The 19,129-nt window shown below is 39.5% G+C and overlaps 1 protein-coding gene across 1 annotated transcript; it reads right to left on the bottom strand.

Annotated features, from left to right (window-relative positions):
• Positions 1–685: 685 nt before the first annotated feature.
• ube4a (ubiquitination factor E4A (UFD2 homolog, yeast)) lies at positions 686–17,374 on the bottom strand. Its single transcript, XM_042486516.1, has 20 exons — positions 17,295–17,374; positions 14,456–14,622; positions 14,105–14,281; positions 11,239–11,351; positions 10,526–10,678; positions 10,214–10,373; positions 9,901–10,103; positions 9,004–9,195; positions 8,025–8,358; positions 7,684–7,810; positions 7,214–7,521; positions 6,152–6,284; positions 5,840–6,030; positions 5,375–5,475; positions 4,737–4,850; positions 3,774–3,948; positions 3,492–3,672; positions 3,134–3,281; positions 2,836–2,993; positions 686–1,471 (listed from the first exon to the last, which is right to left on the bottom strand). The coding sequence occupies exons 2-20, from the start codon at positions 14,580–14,582 to the stop codon at positions 1,336–1,338; spliced, it is 3,231 nt and encodes a 1,076-aa protein (XP_042342450.1). The 5' UTR covers positions 14,583–14,622; positions 17,295–17,374; the 3' UTR covers positions 686–1,335.
• Positions 17,375–19,129: the final 1,755 nt, after the last annotated feature.

The following is a 19,129-nucleotide window of genomic DNA, read 5'->3' as shown; positions in this document are numbered from 1 at the left end:
AATATAACATTTCAAGAAGAGCCATTATGTTTTTCTAGTTTGAACAAATGGAACTTGAGATCAAAACTTTTGTCCTGACAGTATTTTCTTGCCTGTCTGTGTCCTGAGCAGTCAATTTGTGCCCACGATCACTGCTGAGTGTCACGATGGGGCACTTCACAGATTTACACAAAGCTTTGTTTACTCGGCATGAAGAGAATGACTCTGTAATTCTATCATGACTCCTCAAACACACGAACTTTCCACATCTGAGACCATTTTTAACTGCAAGCAAAAATGTTTTCCCCCAGGACAGGACACTTTTCTAGATGCCCATTTACTGCCATGCTAAACAATCATTTGCGTTCTGGCATTTTTAGGGAGACTTCATTTTATGTTTTGCATGTACTTCACCCTAAAATGTGTTGCAAATGAATATTATTGAATAGTAATCGGAACAGTTTAAATCTTCATATCCAGCAGCCTTTGTTAGCAAGCTCTCAAATCTTAACAAAGTCCTTAATTAGTACTTGACTAAAGTCAAGTGCCCTTGAAAATGTGAAGACACTTATCTATATGTGTTAAAATACAGAAAAAGTGTACACATAATAGTTTTGTGCTTAAGGTGTCTTATTACAGTGAACAAGACTTTGAACATCTCCTAGATTATTTTCACTAAAATAAAAGTCACACACACACAATTAAATTCAGTTTGACCTGTGCCTTGCCTTTAATTGCTAACTTTATTTACAATGCTGCTTGAGATTTAACCAAAAGTGCTAAAATGTAGGGTGTTCAAGAACTTTAAAGGGCAGTGCATTATGCAGTCTTCATAAAAGTGAAATTAAAGTCAAATCAGAAACAATTCCACTCATGTTCTGCCTTAAGACTTCCCAAAAATACTTACCTTGCAGTATAAAATCTGGTTAGGGCCAGCTGGTCAGTCAGAAGTTCATACAGTACAATCAACAAGTCCTGTTGAGACTGATACTTCTGGCCACAGTTCTGATTGTAATAGTTACTAATTAATACACAGTATTCAGGGAGAGAGGAACCCTACTTCTGTTGCCATAGGGCATCATGGGAGTCGAGCAGCTACTGCGTGGATCGGTATGGATTTTGAAGTTGTCACCAGCCGGCGGGCTACAGTTTTCCTGGACTGCTGTCACAGAGAGAATCCACTGAGCATGAAGGCTGCATGTAAAGTTTAATGCAATGTTAGCCTGACCGGAGGAGTCAGAGGAAATCCAGAGGCAGCACACCATGGATTAGCCGAGAAGCAGAGGAGCACGCGAGATGTGAGCCGGGGAAGAAAACAGGGATGCACTCATTGTTTATCACAGCGAGGGATCCTGGCTAGCCACTGGGACCCAGCTGCAGCCTCTCCTGCTTATGCTTATCCAGCCACTGTAAGATCTGCTGCTTGAGCTCCTCGTTTGGCCTGATCTGGTCCATGGTTAGAGGACTGCGGTTGAAAGGGTCTGTCTGGTCACTGCGAGGAGGACATCATTAGTTAATGGTTAATTATGAAACTTCCACACACTGAGTTATTGAGTATACATTTCTTTACATTAATGGTGATTAACTGGGGCTGTCGCTGTGAAGAAGTTTCCCTTGCGGTGATTAAGGGTGGCTCAATAGTGCAACACGACATATTACGGCCATTTTTTGTTGTTTCTTGCAAATTACTTATTGGTGGGTATATTGCTTTTTAAGTGACAAAGATGGCGTAGTTTAAAAACAAATTAAATATTTCAATTCAGAACCCAGAAGGTCAATGAGGAGCGCAGCCTTCTGTCAGCTGAGATGCTATGATTCACAATATATATGGAAGTAAAACCAGGGTTCCAACACATTTTCTCTGACAAAATTTTTAAACTTTTTCATCACTTTTTAGGGACCCATAATAAAAAAAAGCCCCACTTGCCCAGCGTTTTTCAAGCATATCAGACCTAAACTCTATTCAAACATAATTTCAGCCAGCTGGCATATATGGAGGGAGAGACAGAATGCGGGAATAACATGAAGACACGTACATGATGGTAAACAAAACGTTGTCACACATCGACGCATATTAGAGCTAAGTTACGTCAACAGCTTCAGAAAACAAATTTGCTGTTATGTTACATTACGTTGAAGGTCATCCATGGAAGATTGCTTTAACAATTTCATTACACATAGCAAAATTCCACGAGCTTTTCAAAACTTTCAAACATTTTTACTAATTCCATGACTTTTCCAGGTCTCCAATGGCTGTGAATACACTGTAAAACTGTTGGCACAAGGGAGAGTACTTGCTCTGGATGAAGGAAAGACAGAAGCACGTAGGGAAAGAGGACGGACTCTCCAGTCTATGTGAGTTCGGTGTTAATTTCTCTTCAATAGTTGTTGTTGTTAAGTGATAAGATGGTTAAACTTTGTGGTATTTGTCCTGCTCTTTCTCCACTGTGATTGGACGGATTGGTAAAAAGGGACCGTGATGAGCAGCTGCAGCATATTACCTTACATTGAATATTTTTAAACTCTGTGCGAACAGTAAAAAAAAAAAAAAAAAACGCAAATGAGGTGCGCTAAAATAGACGCTCAGCAACTCATCAAGCAGCTGGTGTTTGTAGCATAGCATCAATATGCAGCACTCCCTTTGTGAAAAAAAGGGAACTTAGTGGTTCGGCAGGTGCTTGCCATCCCCTGCGGCTGCTTTGTCAATATTGTGATTATCACAACAGCCCTAATCAGATCACAAATCAAATGACAACTAAGACACCAATATCACAATTTCTCTGCTATAGGAAAAAAACACTGTAATGATCAAAATCATCTCAAGAGAAGTTTGGTGCTTCGTAGGAAGTAACTAACCTGAGGAGATGCCTTGCTATAGTGGAGCGGTCAACTGTGACATTGGAGGAAGGAAGAAGAACGGGATCGAGCATCAGGGTGGACATGATGGGATCCAAGAACTCATCTGGTGCGTCTGCATACGTCTCCTCCTCCTGCTGCTGTCTGTCTGCATGGGACTAAGACAAAGCCACAATGAAACTTTTTGAGTGTTTCCACCTGTATTCGCTACAATGAAAACTACACAGAATCATAAAACAAAGACTTGTATAGTACATTCGAGTTTCATCTGGCAAATAGTTTTAGAGTCAAATGATACCTTTATTTTATCAGCAAGGAGTCCAAAAGCCACAATCATGTCCCCAGGCTTGTTTATCTTCTTCAGTACCCTAACTGTTTGGGAAAAGAGTGTAGGAGAGTACGATCGTCCATCCTTTGGGACTGTAGCACAGAAATTCTCTTCATCACTGCCAAAGACACACAAAAAACTTTTTTAAAAAAATTGGAAACAACTATAGTGATCAGCAATATGCCACAGTTTCCTTATCCAGAGGATATGGACCCAATGAAAGATTGAGATTAAAAAAATAAATCAAAAAAAGACTGCTACATGTATTTTATGCAGGTAATTTTTTGTATTGTTAACAGTTTTACCAAGAATAGTGTCCCAAACATACCCCAGATTCAGGTAGATGGTGCAGATGTCAGAAACAAGCTGCTGGGGCTTGAAGTCAAATTCACTGAAGTCCTTGACTTTAAGGGCACCCATCTTAGGACCAACTAAGTGCTGCAGAAAGTAATTCAGCATGGAGATGATCCTCTCAGCCAGGAAGGGGTGCACAAAGATCCCCTTTATCTCTGCAAATGAGGAAAATGATAAAAGAAAAACACACAGGATCGATGAAGACCAACATTAAATGGCTGAATCAATATGAAGAATCTGATCTGTTCTGCCTGACCTGATGTGAGGAAGGCCAGTGTGCCGATGGTCTCATTAGACATGATGTTGTGGAAGCGTCCCAGCTGTCCAAACATCTGCAGGCTCGACTCCTTCTCTCTTCGGGCATCAGGGGCCAGGCCCTCCCACTCCCCTCGATCCCGCTCTAGCTGCAGGACCTTGATTTTACTCAGGTACTACAACACAAGGAGATATTTACTTTTTGTTGAACTAATGAAATAGTCAGACAGTCTGACTCAGATTAAAATAAAAACAACAGCTAAAATAAAAAACATCTCATTGGTCTTGAGAATTTAAATCAAAATTTGGCAAGCAAGTTTATATTTGACAAAATCTGAGCCACATTTCTAGGGCTGGACCCAAATATTTGGTTATTCATTTATTGGGCAGGTAGTCTGTTTTCGATTTAGGGACTCAGATATTCTTTTTTTTTTTGCAGATGATGAAGGTCATTTGAATGTTTGTGAGAAGAAAATAAATAAATATGTTTCTATAAAAAAGAAAGATAAACTGTTTTGTTAAGTGACTTGAATTGAACATTATTTTATTTATTTTGCTGTTGGATTGCTAAATGTAGATTGCTCTACATCCCTTTTACTTGAGTGGAACAAGCTCTTGCATTAATTTTATTTTGGAGAGACTTTATATCAGACTGTAAAACACAGATTACCAGTTAAGACTGGGCTATTTTTTGTTGGAGGATAATGCCCTGCAGTATATGACAACTTTTAAAATGTTGTTTTTGATAAATTCATTGTTATATTATTCAAGTAATAAAAAATAATAGATCAATAAAAAAAATTCGATACATTAATCAATTAATAGAAAAAATACTCAATAGATTAACTGATTAATTGAAAAAATAATCGATAGGTTAATCGATAAAACAATCATTAGGTGCAGCCTTTAATAAGTTTATTTGCTAAAAGTTGGTGTAAAGTTTTACATGTATGAATGATCCTACCTGAATGGCCTCATCCAGTAGGAAGATGGCATCGTTCATCAGTAAGTTGAGGAACCTGAGGAACAGAGGGGGGTTCATGGCCTCCAGGTTCTCAGATGCATAGTGCGCCAAATGCTGAAACAAGAGATGACAAACTAAATAAAGAGCACACTGGGATCAATCTGCTTAAATGGATTTTTTTAAGTGGGCTTATGTGAGGTACTTGGTCAGCGTATTACCTACAGCAGATGGCAGTCAGCACACTGTTAGTTAGTCAGTTTGGGGAAGCAGGCAGAAATACCGACACAGAAGCTATGCAATTATACTGCTGTGGATGGGGGCAGCAGTTAAACTTATTTTGGCGACCAAAAAAGGCCCACCTAAAATCATTATAGGTTTAAGTGTGTGCTTAATTTAGAATATTTTCACTGCTTTACCTTTCGGTCAAATAGCAATGTCTGATGGTGAACTGAAGCAGTTATCTATGCTCTCTTCAAAACAACCACACTTCTTTGACAAAAACAGTAATTTTACCTTTCTAGCTATTGGGAGAGCAAACAACATGATTGAGATAGGATTAGGATTTGAGAATTATCAGATACATCCACAAGGAGAAAACGCCAAACACAGAAAACAGAATTAAACCGGTTTCTCATTACCTTGATACTCTCTCTGTAGTTATCTTTGCCCCAAATGTACTTAAGGATAGGATACATGGGTCTTCTGTAGTTGAATTTCTGTTCGAACTGATGAGGATCACCTGGAAAAAAGAGAGGAAAACTAAATAAAATCAAACACTGCTACCTTCTATTTGTTTTCACTTTATCCACCTTCTCTCCTTATCTTGGTGATTGTCTTGAACACACACAGCTGCGCACACACAATACAACCTCTTCACCGGACTAGAAAAAAAACCCCCAATGAACCCAAGAGTCAACTTTTACATTTATATTGTAAATGCAACCTTTAAACATGTTTGTTGTACCCTTTTTTATGTGTACATACTTGGGACGGCACCTGTTAAGCAATCCATGGATGGAAATGTGGCTTTTTCCAACACAGCTCAATGCTGCTTCCATTTACAACCACCAGTAGCAAGTCAAAACTTATGAGGAATACAATACCTGTGAATTCAATGTCTACAAACACAGTGATGAGGGCCTCGGCCAGCTGAGGCGCGTGTCTATAGGAACAGAAGACTCTCTCTCGCTGGTACACGATTGGCTGAGCAGCACCAGGAGCCACCGGCTCCATGTGGGGCATCACCGCCTCTAAGACCTCTGCAAGCTTTGCTCTTAAATGAGGGTTCTTCATTCTGTTGTACACAAATGACAGGAGGGAATAAATCAAAAAATCCAAGACCAAGTGTCCAAGTGCCTCACAGTTCTTCCTTTCAACAGACCACGATCTCTGACATGATTGATCAAGTCACATACCTCTCTACGTTACCCATGAAGACAGTGATGAAGTTAAGGATCTGTTCCAGACTTTCTGCAGAGGTCTCCAAAACGTCGTCTGCAAATCGACGCAGGAAGATGAAAAAATCCCCCAAGTTCTCTGCAAAGAACTCTGACAAAAAAAGGCACACTTAAGTAATGACTATCATATGAAGGAATGTTCAGCATGAATGAATAATCTTACTACAGGCATTTAACCACTTCCTTGCATGCACAGCTGCAGTCATTTAAAACATTTCATAGTATTGGATAATAGGGTAGCAACAGTATGAGAATTTCATGATACGATAACCGTCTCAGAAAATATCGCAGTTTATTACGGTATGACAGAATTACTATTTAAATCAGTTACAATGACCCAAATAAATGACACCAGAAGGGTTTGGGTTTTTTTTTGATTAAACAAATGTTACTTACTATAATTGAAACCTAAACTATTTCTTTAAAAATGAAAGTATGTGAAAATACTGAAAATAGCAAAAATAAAGGTAAAATTTTCCCTCCAGCTATGGGCTGTTTTTTGTTTTTGTTTTTAATACTGTAGTTTGGTTAATGTACACTGTATGTTAATGGTACCTTGAACCTGTATACCGCTGTGGCCCAATTGGCTAAATATAAAACCCAAAGTTAGTGATTTAAATATCAGCTCAAATGGTATTTAAACTGACATTTTTCACTTGACCTGAGCTTGAGCCCAGCAACATTTTAACATTTTATAAACTCATTAATAAAAAGTGAATTTTAATAATAAAATGGTCTAAAATATCATTAACTACATACTGCCAAGGTGTCACATCATCAGAGGGGGAAACGCTGTTACATTCAAATTACGTTTCTATCAATTATGTGGCATAAAACACTGTTCTACTTGCTCCAATGCGGGAGGTAAAATGATGATGAAAATTGAATAAACCTGACCCAATTCAAGCCTAAGAAAGTTAAGAGGAATTACAGTTTACACACCCCTGAACAACAATTAACAATCAAAGCTAAAGTTGGCCTTTCTGTTTCACTGTATTTGGAGTGGAAGATCTGACCTACCTGGTACGTAGCAGAGCATAGTATTCTGTAGGGAGGGCAAGGGGAAACTGAGTGCTACATGTTCAGGCCCCTGGTTCCCCATACTAAGCTGCACCAGCAGAGCAGCGGTGGAGGCTTGGAGGTTAAGGCAGCATTGCAGCATGGCAGGCTGCGTGGTGGCAGCTTTGGTTGACAGGTAAACAATCATCAGGCGCTCAAACTGCTCCAGGAGCTGCTCCGTCATCGGGTTGCCTGTTCGCTGGGCCTCCTGACACGTCACCTGGAGCCGGTGGAGAGACTGGTTCATCTTCACCATCTGCTCATGGAGTCTGCACATGCATGTTATGCATGCGCACAGGTGCATGGGCACAAACAGAACAAGACAATAAGGGTTAATGCTGACATATGGTGCAAACATAAGGAGCATGCAGTGCATTTCAGTGATACAGATTCTCCCTTTTTATGTATGTTGTGTTGATGACTGTATATACCTGTGAAAGCCGAGATGCAGGGTGAGCTGCGTGAGGATGAGGTTTTCAGTCAGCAGGCTGTAGGACTGTGCAGACTCCACGGGCTGCTGAGGGGGCACAGGGATCAGACAGGTTTCCTTGTCGAGACCTAGAATAAAACATCACGGATCACTGAGTCATTAAAAGTCAAGCACACTCTTAGAAAATCCTGCTATTTAAAAACTGCTACAAACTGACATACAAAACTTAAACAAACACCAGGGCTGCTGCATTAATATCAATACTGAAAGATAATGAAATGCTGTATTAAAAATGGTAAAAGAGAGGAGTTATAGATGCTCATATTCACATATATTATTAACCTGTTGCATGCACATTGCGATTGCGCCTCTCTTCTTCGCTCAGCTCTTTGAGGGCGCAGTAGGTGGGGTTAAAGGTTAGCAGTTTGGGTGACCGTGGCCTGCAGAAGGGCTGGCACAGCTTCAGCAGTGCTGCACCCAAGTTTAAGAAGAACGCATCTGATGCATACATCTGGAAGAAGATCTCTGGCATCTGATTGGCCCATATCTTGGCCCGACCAGCGTTAGCCTGCAGACAGTTGCCCAACCACGAGAGCAGCAAGTGGCGCATCTCACCAGATCGTTGCAGCAAGTTTTTCAAGATTTGGTAAAGCTTGTCATGAAAGTGACCCATGCACTGCAACACAAGGGGAGTAAATATCATTAGCACAGAGACATCTGTAGTTTGAAAGTCACTACATGGTTTACAGAGCCAGTTTGTAAGATTAAGGGGGATTTATTGGTATCTAAAGGTGAGGATTACAGATTGCAACCAGCTGAAACTTCTCATGGTTGGAATTCCTTCAGGTTTCTTTGTTCAGGAGGTTTTTCCCAGCAGACGAATTATGCCCAGAGGTCTCTCCCTCTCCAAAACAAATGGACCAGGTGATTTAAAACAGTAAAAACACTGAATAAAGCAGTTTCACTTTAAAAAAATTAGTTTTTCCATCACTGCTGATGGAAATACTAGTACAGTTGCTGACGTGACAATGTAAAAAACGTGAATGGGCCTATCTAGAGCCAGTGTTCGGCTTGTCGACTCTGGGCTACTGCAGAAACATGGCAGTGCAACATGGCAATTTCCATGTATGAGAACCTGCTCCTTATAAAATGCTCATTCTAAGGTAACGAAAACACAACGATTCTTGATCGTGATCAGGGAACACTTATATTCCATTTTTGCCATATATCCCCCTAAACCCTACACACTGGACCTTTGATTTCTAAAAAATTAAAAAATAAAAACAAAACAGCAACATCGAATTACAGAAAATCTCTTTACCTGGTGGACGTTGGCCTCCTGGACCTTGGTCTCCTGGGCGCTGGAGCGGGAGGGATTCAGGAAGTAGCCATGTCCCTCCACCACACCTGGGGTTTTCAACAAGCAGGAGATACTGAGCACTGTTCCCAGCAGGGTCTTCTGGTACTGCAAACCATTAGCTGGGTCTTTGGGCTGAATGTGTTCCACCAGTACCTGAGACAACAACAACAGAAAAGAACAACTGTGTCGTTTTGTAAAGCTGGGGGCACTAAAATAACAAACACTAAAGGGTTTGGTAAGCACTTTGAAATATTATGCCATCAGTGTATATGTCATTATGATTATGTAATTACTGTTTATTACCATATATTATTTGATTAGCAGCGGGCACTAGGGTCGGGTGCAAAACGTAATACTTTAAAGAATCACCCTTCAGAACCAGTGCCAAATTTTCTAATGCACCTGGGTGAGAAAATTGGGTTCAGAAAGGAGGCAGAGGTGCCGTAAAATGCCCCAAAACTGGGCAGCAGGCCACAGAGCTCCGTCAGCTTCCTATCGAGCTGAAACTACCACTGCAGCACCGATAGTTTCCATCTTTGTGATTTCTTTATTTTTTTTTATTTTAGAAATAGCCTGGTATGCTGTTTATGATTAGATTTTTTAAATTACATATTTATTCCACATGCACAGACACATGCATGTGATTAGAAAAGAGCAGAGGAACAGAATCCAGCTTGTTCAAAAATTACATTTTTGCCATCACAGGAAGAGTAAACTACCAAAAAAGGAACAGTTGGGTACCAATACTCAGATACTGGCACTTCTACCAGAATGGTACCCAATCCTTTGGGCAATGAATTTAGTAGACGTTGTAAGTGGAGGTAAACATTTGCAAAACGTCCCTGTGTGTCTCCTTACCTTGGCAATATCTTTGTTGTGGCTGAAGTAGAGCAGAACATCCAGGTAAGAGTAGAGAAGAGGCTGGCACAGGTCCATGTCTTTGATACGTCCCTGGAAGATATCAAACACTGGTACCATCACCTCCTCGAAGGTGCGCACCTCCTGGTCGGAGAGCAGGCCAGCAATGACCTCCTCCACAAACTCAACCACCTCCTCTGGTTCTGAAACACAACGACTTTGTAAGAAACTGAGAGGAGCAGACTCAAAGCAAAGCTTTACCAAAGGCAACAAGAGAACTAACACATGAGAAAAGAAACCATTGTGAACCTACGTGCTCCACTGAAAGCTTCCAGGAGAAGGTCCAGAAGCTGTTCGTAGATATTCTGGCTGATGTAGATCTCTGGGGTGAGCAGAACCGTCCGTGTGTTGGAAACTGTCAGGTTCTTACAGCGAACAGCAAACGGCAGTAACTTCTCCGGTACCTTCTTAACCTGATGCACAGATAGTCAAGTCACAGAATTGTGCAAACGTATGGGTTATTTTTCAGTTCCAATCATCGATTATAGTCCAGAAACAGTCAGTAATCTCTGAAAATGGTGCATCAAAGTGCTACATATACAGTCTAGCAGGGAAAAAAACCCACCTCTTTTTTGGCTCTCTGGTAACAAGCAAAAAGGTAAGGGATGGCACACTTCTCTCCAGCATCACGGTCAGCGGAGAGGTTAACAGCACTGCATGATGTCATGTAGATGAGGTGGTTTCCTGGCTCTAGTACCAGCAGGCGGTTAAACAGAGCCTGGAGGACACATATCAGACCAAGTAAAACATTTAGTACATCTGCTTACTCACCCATACATTTTCTAAGCATCTAGTTTGTAATGCAATCCCTTAGATTTCTGTATCCATATCTTACATAATGTATCCATGAATGGTGTTTTTGGCACTGCGTAGAGGAGGGGATTCCTCCTGAGCTAAATAACACTCCAAAGTTAGGCTAAATGTTGGCGATGGAAAAACGGCATGGTCATTTCACAGCGGTCCCTTGACCTCTGACCTCAGGATATCTGAATGAAATGGGTTCTGTGGGTACCTATGAGTCTACAGACATCCCTATTTGATGCTCATCCCATGCAAGTTTTTTGCTGACATTTGATTCCTATCAAGACAATCCAGTAAGAATTCCTTTATCTTATCAATATGGACTTCAAAACTGTTTTTAATACAAACTATTTCAATTGAAGACATGTAATTAAAATGTGATTCATTGCAATTAACCATTGAAATTCTGTGATTATTTGCAATTAAAACAGTGATTTGTTTGACAGCCCTAATTAAAATACTTTGTTGACGTCTGACCTGCTCTATGTTGTCCATGTCCAGCCAGTCCTGTCCATCCAGATCTGCAGCCATCTCCTCCAGGTAAACACAGCGAGGGGGGATCCCATTACCTCCCCTCAGACTGGGGTCACCTAGGGGTTGAATAAAGCCAGGGTCCTTAAAATAAAGTCTGCTCAAATCACATAATCATGTAACAACCCAAGAAGCTTAAACAACTCCGAGCATGAATGCTGGATTACTTGTAGTTGAACAATAAATCAGCTGCATTAATGCCAACATTAGAATAAACAAGACACAGGATTGAATGCACAGCATGTATTTTCCGTGGTTTATTTCAGACTGAGGTAGCAGAGGAATTCATTACTATGTGAAAACAGGGGGGCTTTTAGCCTCCATTTCCTGATCATGACTCATCTCCAGGCGGTCTCTGTGGCGGAGAGACCGAGCCAACTCACAGCGAGACTTCAGTGTCTGCAAGGTCTTTGCATTGTCTTAAGAGTGGTGAGTCATTTGTTGCAGTACTTACTGGAAATTTAAAAAGTGACTCTCAATCCAACAATTCCACTAAGGACAACAGAACAGACTGTGCTACTACTATTTAGGTACATGATCATGTCTGTATATCTGTCAACCTAATGTTCCTTCCAGATTGAGGTAATAACTGCAGGTTTAAGTGGTTAACTGAGGGGTGTACTAAGCTGGACAGCCAGACTTTCTTTGCATCAGCCTGCAAGACAAAACATAAACCCCCGTCAGAGGTAACAGGTGCCATGATGGTGGTTATGAACCAGATTTTTTCTTTGGTTTTATTTTGTTTGTTTTTTTAGGATTATTTTTAGGCTTTTTGCCTTTATTCAGATAGGCCATCTCACAGTGTGAAAGGGAGCATGAGAGAGAGGGCGTGACATGCAGCAAAGGAGTACAGGCTGGAATCAAATCTGCGACCGCTGCGGCGAGGACAAAGCCTCAGTACATGGGCCGCTCTACTAGGTGAGCTACCGGGCCCCCCCATAAACCTGATTTGTTAACCAGGTTTTTCTTCCTCAGGCTTTGTGGGTGTTTAACATCATATGACTCTACTACCACATAAAATGGAACGATCACATGCCTCTTACTTCCACCGATGAAGAATATAAAAACAAAGTTTAACAGCAAATGGTAAAACTGTAGCTGTGTATGAGACAAGAGAGTCTAAGACAAGTGCTGGCAGAAAATGAGTTAGTGTGTAAATTTGTAAGATAATATATTTATTTTACCACTCGGTGCACTTTATTCCAAACATGACAACTGCGGTTTCAACAGCTCTTAAACTTTAAATTTAACACAACAGATTCAAACTTCATACTCAAGAACTGTATTAAGGTCTGACACTGTCCCAAAATGAAGGATACGTGGAAATCAATTTAGTTTTGCAGGAGTGAAATTAATTTTATTGATTGAATAATATCTGTGATGCTCTATGAGCTACGCAGCACACCATATTCTTGCTCAGATGTTCTGCATCACAAACTGAAAGAATAGGTTCCCATGACGAAGCAAGCATGCAGTTTACGATTAGGTGATGTCATGTCTTAGTTAAATTAAGTTAAATTAGATTGTTCAACAAATCTGCATAGATTACTCATTCTCTCTAGATTTTTGCAAATATGATGACAGCATTTCAATTGAAGCAATCACTTCTCAGTGCATGATATTTTGACCAAGACGGCAGAGTTCAGCAACTGCAAAATCTGTTGTTCTTCCTCCTTTAAGTGCCGTCATCTGGCGTGCCATAGATGTAGTTGGAGGGAGGTAGAACTACATGGTGGCTTTTGGGTAGCCAGGGGGCAACTAGGTGTTGCTTGGGAACAGAACTTCATGTTGTCTTTGCTTGTATTGCAAACCAACTATGTTTTGGAAGGCATCCCAAAATATGAGTGCAGAGGATGTTATAGGCGAGGATACATTTTACAGTGCTTTGGCTGACTCAGATATTCAGCTGGATTTATTCGAGCCAGAGGACACAGCTGTAAAAATGCAGAAGAGAAACTGATGCTGCATAAGAAGATACGGTTGCAGGGACCCTACAGAACCTGAGCTGCCGACAGCAAACACTGACTGCCGGTGTCTTTGCTAAAATTGCCCTTCAATGCCAACAGAAACTGAATCATTCTGCTGCAATGAGAGCCTTAAGAGAGCCTGTGTGTGCGTTACTTTGCATTTAAATTTTATTCCTCACTTGGACAGAGGCGTGCTGAAGAACTTCTTCAGCATCCAAAAGATAAACTGGAAAAAAACCGCCAAGACCAGCAGGGCCGAGAGGGTAGGTGAGTGAGTATTTTTATCACCTAAAGCCATTTTATTGAGTTGCATCTTAGCAAAATTCTCTGAATTACTTAAGCTGGGCTTTTATGGCAAAAGGTAAAAAAAACAGGAGGGGTAAAACATTAATGCACTTTGTGGAAAATTTGAAAAATAATAGTGTAGTCTGAACCTGGTTCGGACTACGAAGCCTGTGTGCTTTTATTTTGTTATATGCTGAAGTATTGATGCAACTTATAAACCTCATCTAAACTATGTTTTGGCCAAAATGGTAATATCTATAGCCTAGTAGGCTTATAGCTATGGGTGTCAGAGGCTTACGTGCAATGCATCCTGGCATGTAGTTCTTCAGTAAGCAGATTATCTTTTCTCAGCCAATAAAGTGTGCACTGAGGAGTTCACTGTTTCAGTGGACTACATTTACCATCAACACTAGCTGGACATCCACATAAAAGGTGTATACATATATACATATTGATGGGTCCTACACATGTTTAATAGGCTTGAGTCCTATGCACAGATGCTGCATGAAGGGAAAATATGTTATAGATCAAAGTCTGTTTTTTTTCCTCTTTTCACTTACTGTTGTCCAAAGTGATAAGAAATATTCGCTGGATCATGTGATTGACATTGAGCTGTTCACACAGCTCCTGCCGGGACCGGAAGGAGCGGCTGATCTCTGCCACGGAGTCGTCATTATCATCAACGCTGTCTGACACAGAGTTTTCTGACTCTGACTGGCTCTCTCCTGAGTCCTCCACTGTGATACAAGATACAGAGAGAAACTATGAAACCACATGGATAGATTTAAGCCTGATGTGCTGATATTTCCTTATAATGTCACTAAAATTCTGTTTTAAATGTGTGCATTTTGAATTGGAACTCACTATACTTCTTATCAGAGGACTGCAGTAGCTCTGATAGCTCTACTCACCTGGTGGTTCAGCAGATTGTTCTGGTCTCTGGCCTGATGCAAACTGCCTGGCATCAGCCAGTGAGCTGAAGAGGGCAGCGAAGGGGTTGCAGGAGATGTTCTGGTTGTTGTTGCCCTGGTCTGTCATCTCATTCGGGCTCAACACTCACTCCATCCAAGATCCCAGCCTACAAAAACAATCGGGACAAAACAACTAAGTGAAAATGGAACTAGACTCACATATCCAAATAGGAAATTACTGAGAATGTAGTGTCTATTTCCACATATACATAAAATCAGCCTATTTCGCACGCTTACAGCAAAATGTTGAGCTGCACAACTTCAGCACCTCATCATTAACAGCTGTGTGTGAATGTGTCTTAGGTCTCTGTGCTATTGTCCTTGCTCTGTAGGTGGAGTTGTTATATTGAAAAGGTGATGAACCGTCGGCAAGGCGTCTTTCTCTTTGAGATTTTAAGGCTGTCTGCATCCTTAATATCACATTACTTCCTTCAGGATTTCATGCCCCTTACTATCACCCAGTTCCTGCAGCCTAGTTGACCTAAAAAATCTTAACAGCCATCTTCTGCCTTTCACACTCAAGTCTACTTTTTATACCAGTCTCATGCGCAATTCTGCAGGTGGTTAAGCTAAATCAAGGTATTACAGTATACTGGGGTATTTAGAAATCCAAAAGGTATGATTTTCAATACCATCAAAAATACAGGCACTGCTTTTTCTGTTTACTAATACAGAGATATTGATGTGATGCAGTGTAGTGCACAGCACACACCACCAGATGTCAGTCTGTCGTGGAACAGGCAGCTGCGCTAATAAAGATAGCAACTGTGGTTAGTGGAGGATAACGTTATAGGGCTAGTAAAAAAGACAAATGCCTCTGCCCCTCTTTGGCTGTATTGCCACATATATCTTCATCTTGAGATGACTTCCTTCCTACTAAAAAAGCAAGTTAGCCACAAAATATATTCAACACATCATTTCTGTTAAGCCTAATGATGTGTCAGTATCCGCTGCAGCAACAAGAGCGCTTATCTCCTGTCTATTCATTATTCTATGGGCCAGTATTTAAGTATTTAAACCCAGCAAGACTTGGCTAATTGTATATCAGAAACAGAGCACTGTATGCAACAATGACATACCTGCTACGACCACTTCTATCACTAGTAGCTTAGCTTTTACATATAGACACCAATGAAGCCTGTTCTGCAGACATTTCCTGTCTCTGTAGCTCACATTTCCTGCATGATATAGGACATGCTCTACTTTTTCCATCTCTTGATGCTGATAACAATAAACTTAAGGATGTTATATTGCTAAAAACAATTAATTGATTATCCAATTAGTTAATGGCCAAAAAGATTAATAAGTAAATATTTTCATAATCATTCTTTTCTAAGAAAAATGGGTAAAAAAATGTATCATTGGTTCCAGCTTGTCCAGTGCCAGGATTGTCTGACTTCTTTCCATTTTACAGAGATACTGTAGACGACTGTAGAGACACTGAACGAAATATCTTTGAGTTTTTACTGTTAGTTGGACAAAACAAGTTGTCTGAAGAACTTTGGGCTTTAGGACATTGATGGACATCTTTTGAAGACCAAACCAATCAATCAGTTACTATAAAAACAATCATTAGACTAATCTATATTGCAAATAATTATTAGTTGCAGCTCTCTTTGTTTTCCTCTCCTTCTCTCTCCATACAAGCTCAACACTGGACTGAATATAAATGTCTCCTTTTTGCTGCCCAATCCTGAGTTTCACTCTTGATTTACTTTCTTCCACACTTCAGCAACTAGTATGTTCATTACTGATTAATCTGGAGATTATGTTCTTAATTAAGCAAACCAAATTTATTATATAGCACATTTCAGCAAGAGGACGATTCAAAGAGCTCAACATAAAAAAAAACCAAAAGCACCAAGAGATAATGCAAAAGAAACACATTATAAAAGGACATTTAAATGCAATTACTCATATTTAAAGTTTCAAGGCATTAAAAAGTACAAAAATAAAAGTCACAGTGCAGTGTAGGAAATCAATAAATATTTGATTTTTGTTTTTGATGTGCGCGCTTGTCAAAGTAATTTCTTTCCTCTATAATGTTCTTTATTTTCTTTTCTTTTTAAAAGCCTCCTGTGGATAGGTGTTGCAAATCAGCGAGTCGATACAAACTCTAAACACAGGGCAAATGGTCCTTGTGCATAAACATAAATTGCTAATGCTGCTGTTATGTCCAAATGAAATAAACAATAACTTTAAACGAGACATCGAGCTGGATACCTTCTTTTGCTGCCTGATCCTGATGTTTCACTCTTAATATACTTTTTCCACGCTACGCTGTTTTCCTCCTACGACATTAGAAAGTTGTTGTCATGACATTCAGAGAAATGTGGATCAATAACAGTCGTGCTGACAGCTGCTTACGGGGCAGTGAGCATATGAGCTGGCTGTCATTATCGGTCAGTCGTGTGTTTGATCAGGGCTCACCTCTTTAACGTGTTGTCACGGTTACCCATCAGCTCAGCACCTTACAGTCACACTCGTGTCGCTTTGTAGAGCTAGCTTTCCAACTATTACGCCATTTCAAAAGTTTCACATCAGCCGTGGAGCAATTTAGCAGCAGCTTAGCGACTTGACGCTAGTTAGCTAACTAGCTCGGGTTAGCTAGTAGCACTGACCGTCCTGCATCGGGGCTAGTTAGCTGGTTAGCTAACAAGCTAAGCTGTCATGGGGTCACCACGACTCTATTTCAGCATTGATTTCACAACCTATTGTGTCGATCTCGTGTATTATCAGTCTAAACGATGTATACAAACGATAAATAGGGCTGTCGTACCTGTTTTGACGGGAAGAAGTGTGTGTTTTTGATTTTAAAAAAATGCCTCTACGAAAGCAGTGGTAGTTCCTCTGTAAACTGAAATCGTAAACGTCATCAAAACGGGACGGAGCGTCTTCTTTGCTGAGTAACTTTTACAAAACATGAAAACATTATTTAAAACGGTTAAATAAATCAACCTCTCTGTGTAAATGTATTAAAACTAGTGAGCATATGCAGCTCAAAATAATATTTATAAAGATAAATCTAATATTTCCATCGTTTAAAATCGATTCGTAGTAAATATTTGTGGAAATAGTGTTTGGCAGTTATGTAAGAAGGAAGAGAAGCCTCAGAAAAGATGCATCTACCTTTATTAATGAATATATGATTGATATTTTTATGCGATACAAACTTGACATTGTTTCTTTTAATGGGTATTGCATCATATATCCGCTGTTCACGCTCCAGTGACTGCAAACCTATTTTTAAACTGGACTTTATGTCATTTAAAATAATCTTTTTATCTTTGCGTCTCTCTGCGTCTGCATTTTTGCTTTTTTTAATGGTGATTTTTATTTTAAATATTTTAAATAATTTTGTAATTGAGTTTACCTTTTATATCTTATCTCCTTACTCCTTCATTGTAAATCTATATGCTTATGAACACACATATGAAAACAGACATTTATCATGACAGCCAATACTTATGGCAAACATAAGACATAAGTTATAGAAAAAATATTAATATGATGTGAGATAAACATATGATGCATGTATAGTATTATGCATGCATATCCATGTTTACATCCACACCAAATGTAAGTATTGAAGCCAATGCAACAAAAACAGCATGAGAATAAGACTGTCTAAACAAACAGCAACTATAACTTCAGTTTTTACAGTTTCTGGCCATGATAAATGGTCTGATTTTGACAATTGTTAAATAAAAAATGCTTTTCAAACCCACCAGCAGGTTTTTGGGTTCAAATAGGATTTTAAATAAATAAAAAATAAAGCCATTTAAAGTTGTATGTCCTTCATATCCCTATGTCTTTATCTTATTTTATTTTTCACCTTTTTTATTATTTTAGTTTTTCCTTTTGTTATTCATTTCATAAACTTTATTTATTTATTTGTTGGCAGACTGTTGCTGTCAACAAACAAATTTCCCCACTGGGAAAACAACAGTTTTATCTTATGCACTCTAGGCCTTGTTAAAATCAATAAATACTTAAATTTAGTAAAAAATTATTTTAACAAAAATAATAACAAATGATGAATATAATAATAATAATACTGTTCTATTACTTATATTCAGAGTTCCGTAAGTGTCATTTTTTGAAAACATGTCTTTCGTTTTTTATCTTTAATGTGAGAATGAACTTGCTGCATGAGGTCAGTTGACTTGCAGCTTTATCTGCTTATTCTGTGGTTTTTTGCTGATGTGTGCTGACAGTCACCAGAGGGCAGCAGCAGGCTGCAGCTCTGACGGGGTCTCTCACTGTCAAACCGTGGGCAGTTGTCTGAGTTTTGCAGATTTGTCTTAGGTTTTGATGTGTGGTCCTCTCCTGTATTTATTGAGAGTTTGTATTTGGACAAAGACTTGGATGAAATGGCCTAAATGTTTGGAGATTATGGTTAAGTGAAAAAATAAACAAATATATACAGTAGGCTAATACGTCACATCAATAAAACAAGTGGTTGATTGAAAGCTGAAATGAGGATCCAATGATAATAGTTAAATGTTACGTAATTCAAGTTCATTTGATTCATATAATATAATATCCCAAATAACAACTTGCCTCAGGGGTTTTGAAATCTGCATAGCATATGACGCCATCTGTCATTGGACC

The sequence above is a fragment of the Plectropomus leopardus genome, chromosome 5, assembly GCF_008729295.1.
Source record: "Plectropomus leopardus isolate mb chromosome 5, YSFRI_Pleo_2.0, whole genome shotgun sequence".
NCBI lineage: Eukaryota > Metazoa > Chordata > Actinopteri > Perciformes > Serranidae > Plectropomus > Plectropomus leopardus.
The sequence above is the reverse complement of the archived record's forward strand: the minus strand, read 5'-3'. Positions and strand labels throughout refer to the sequence as shown.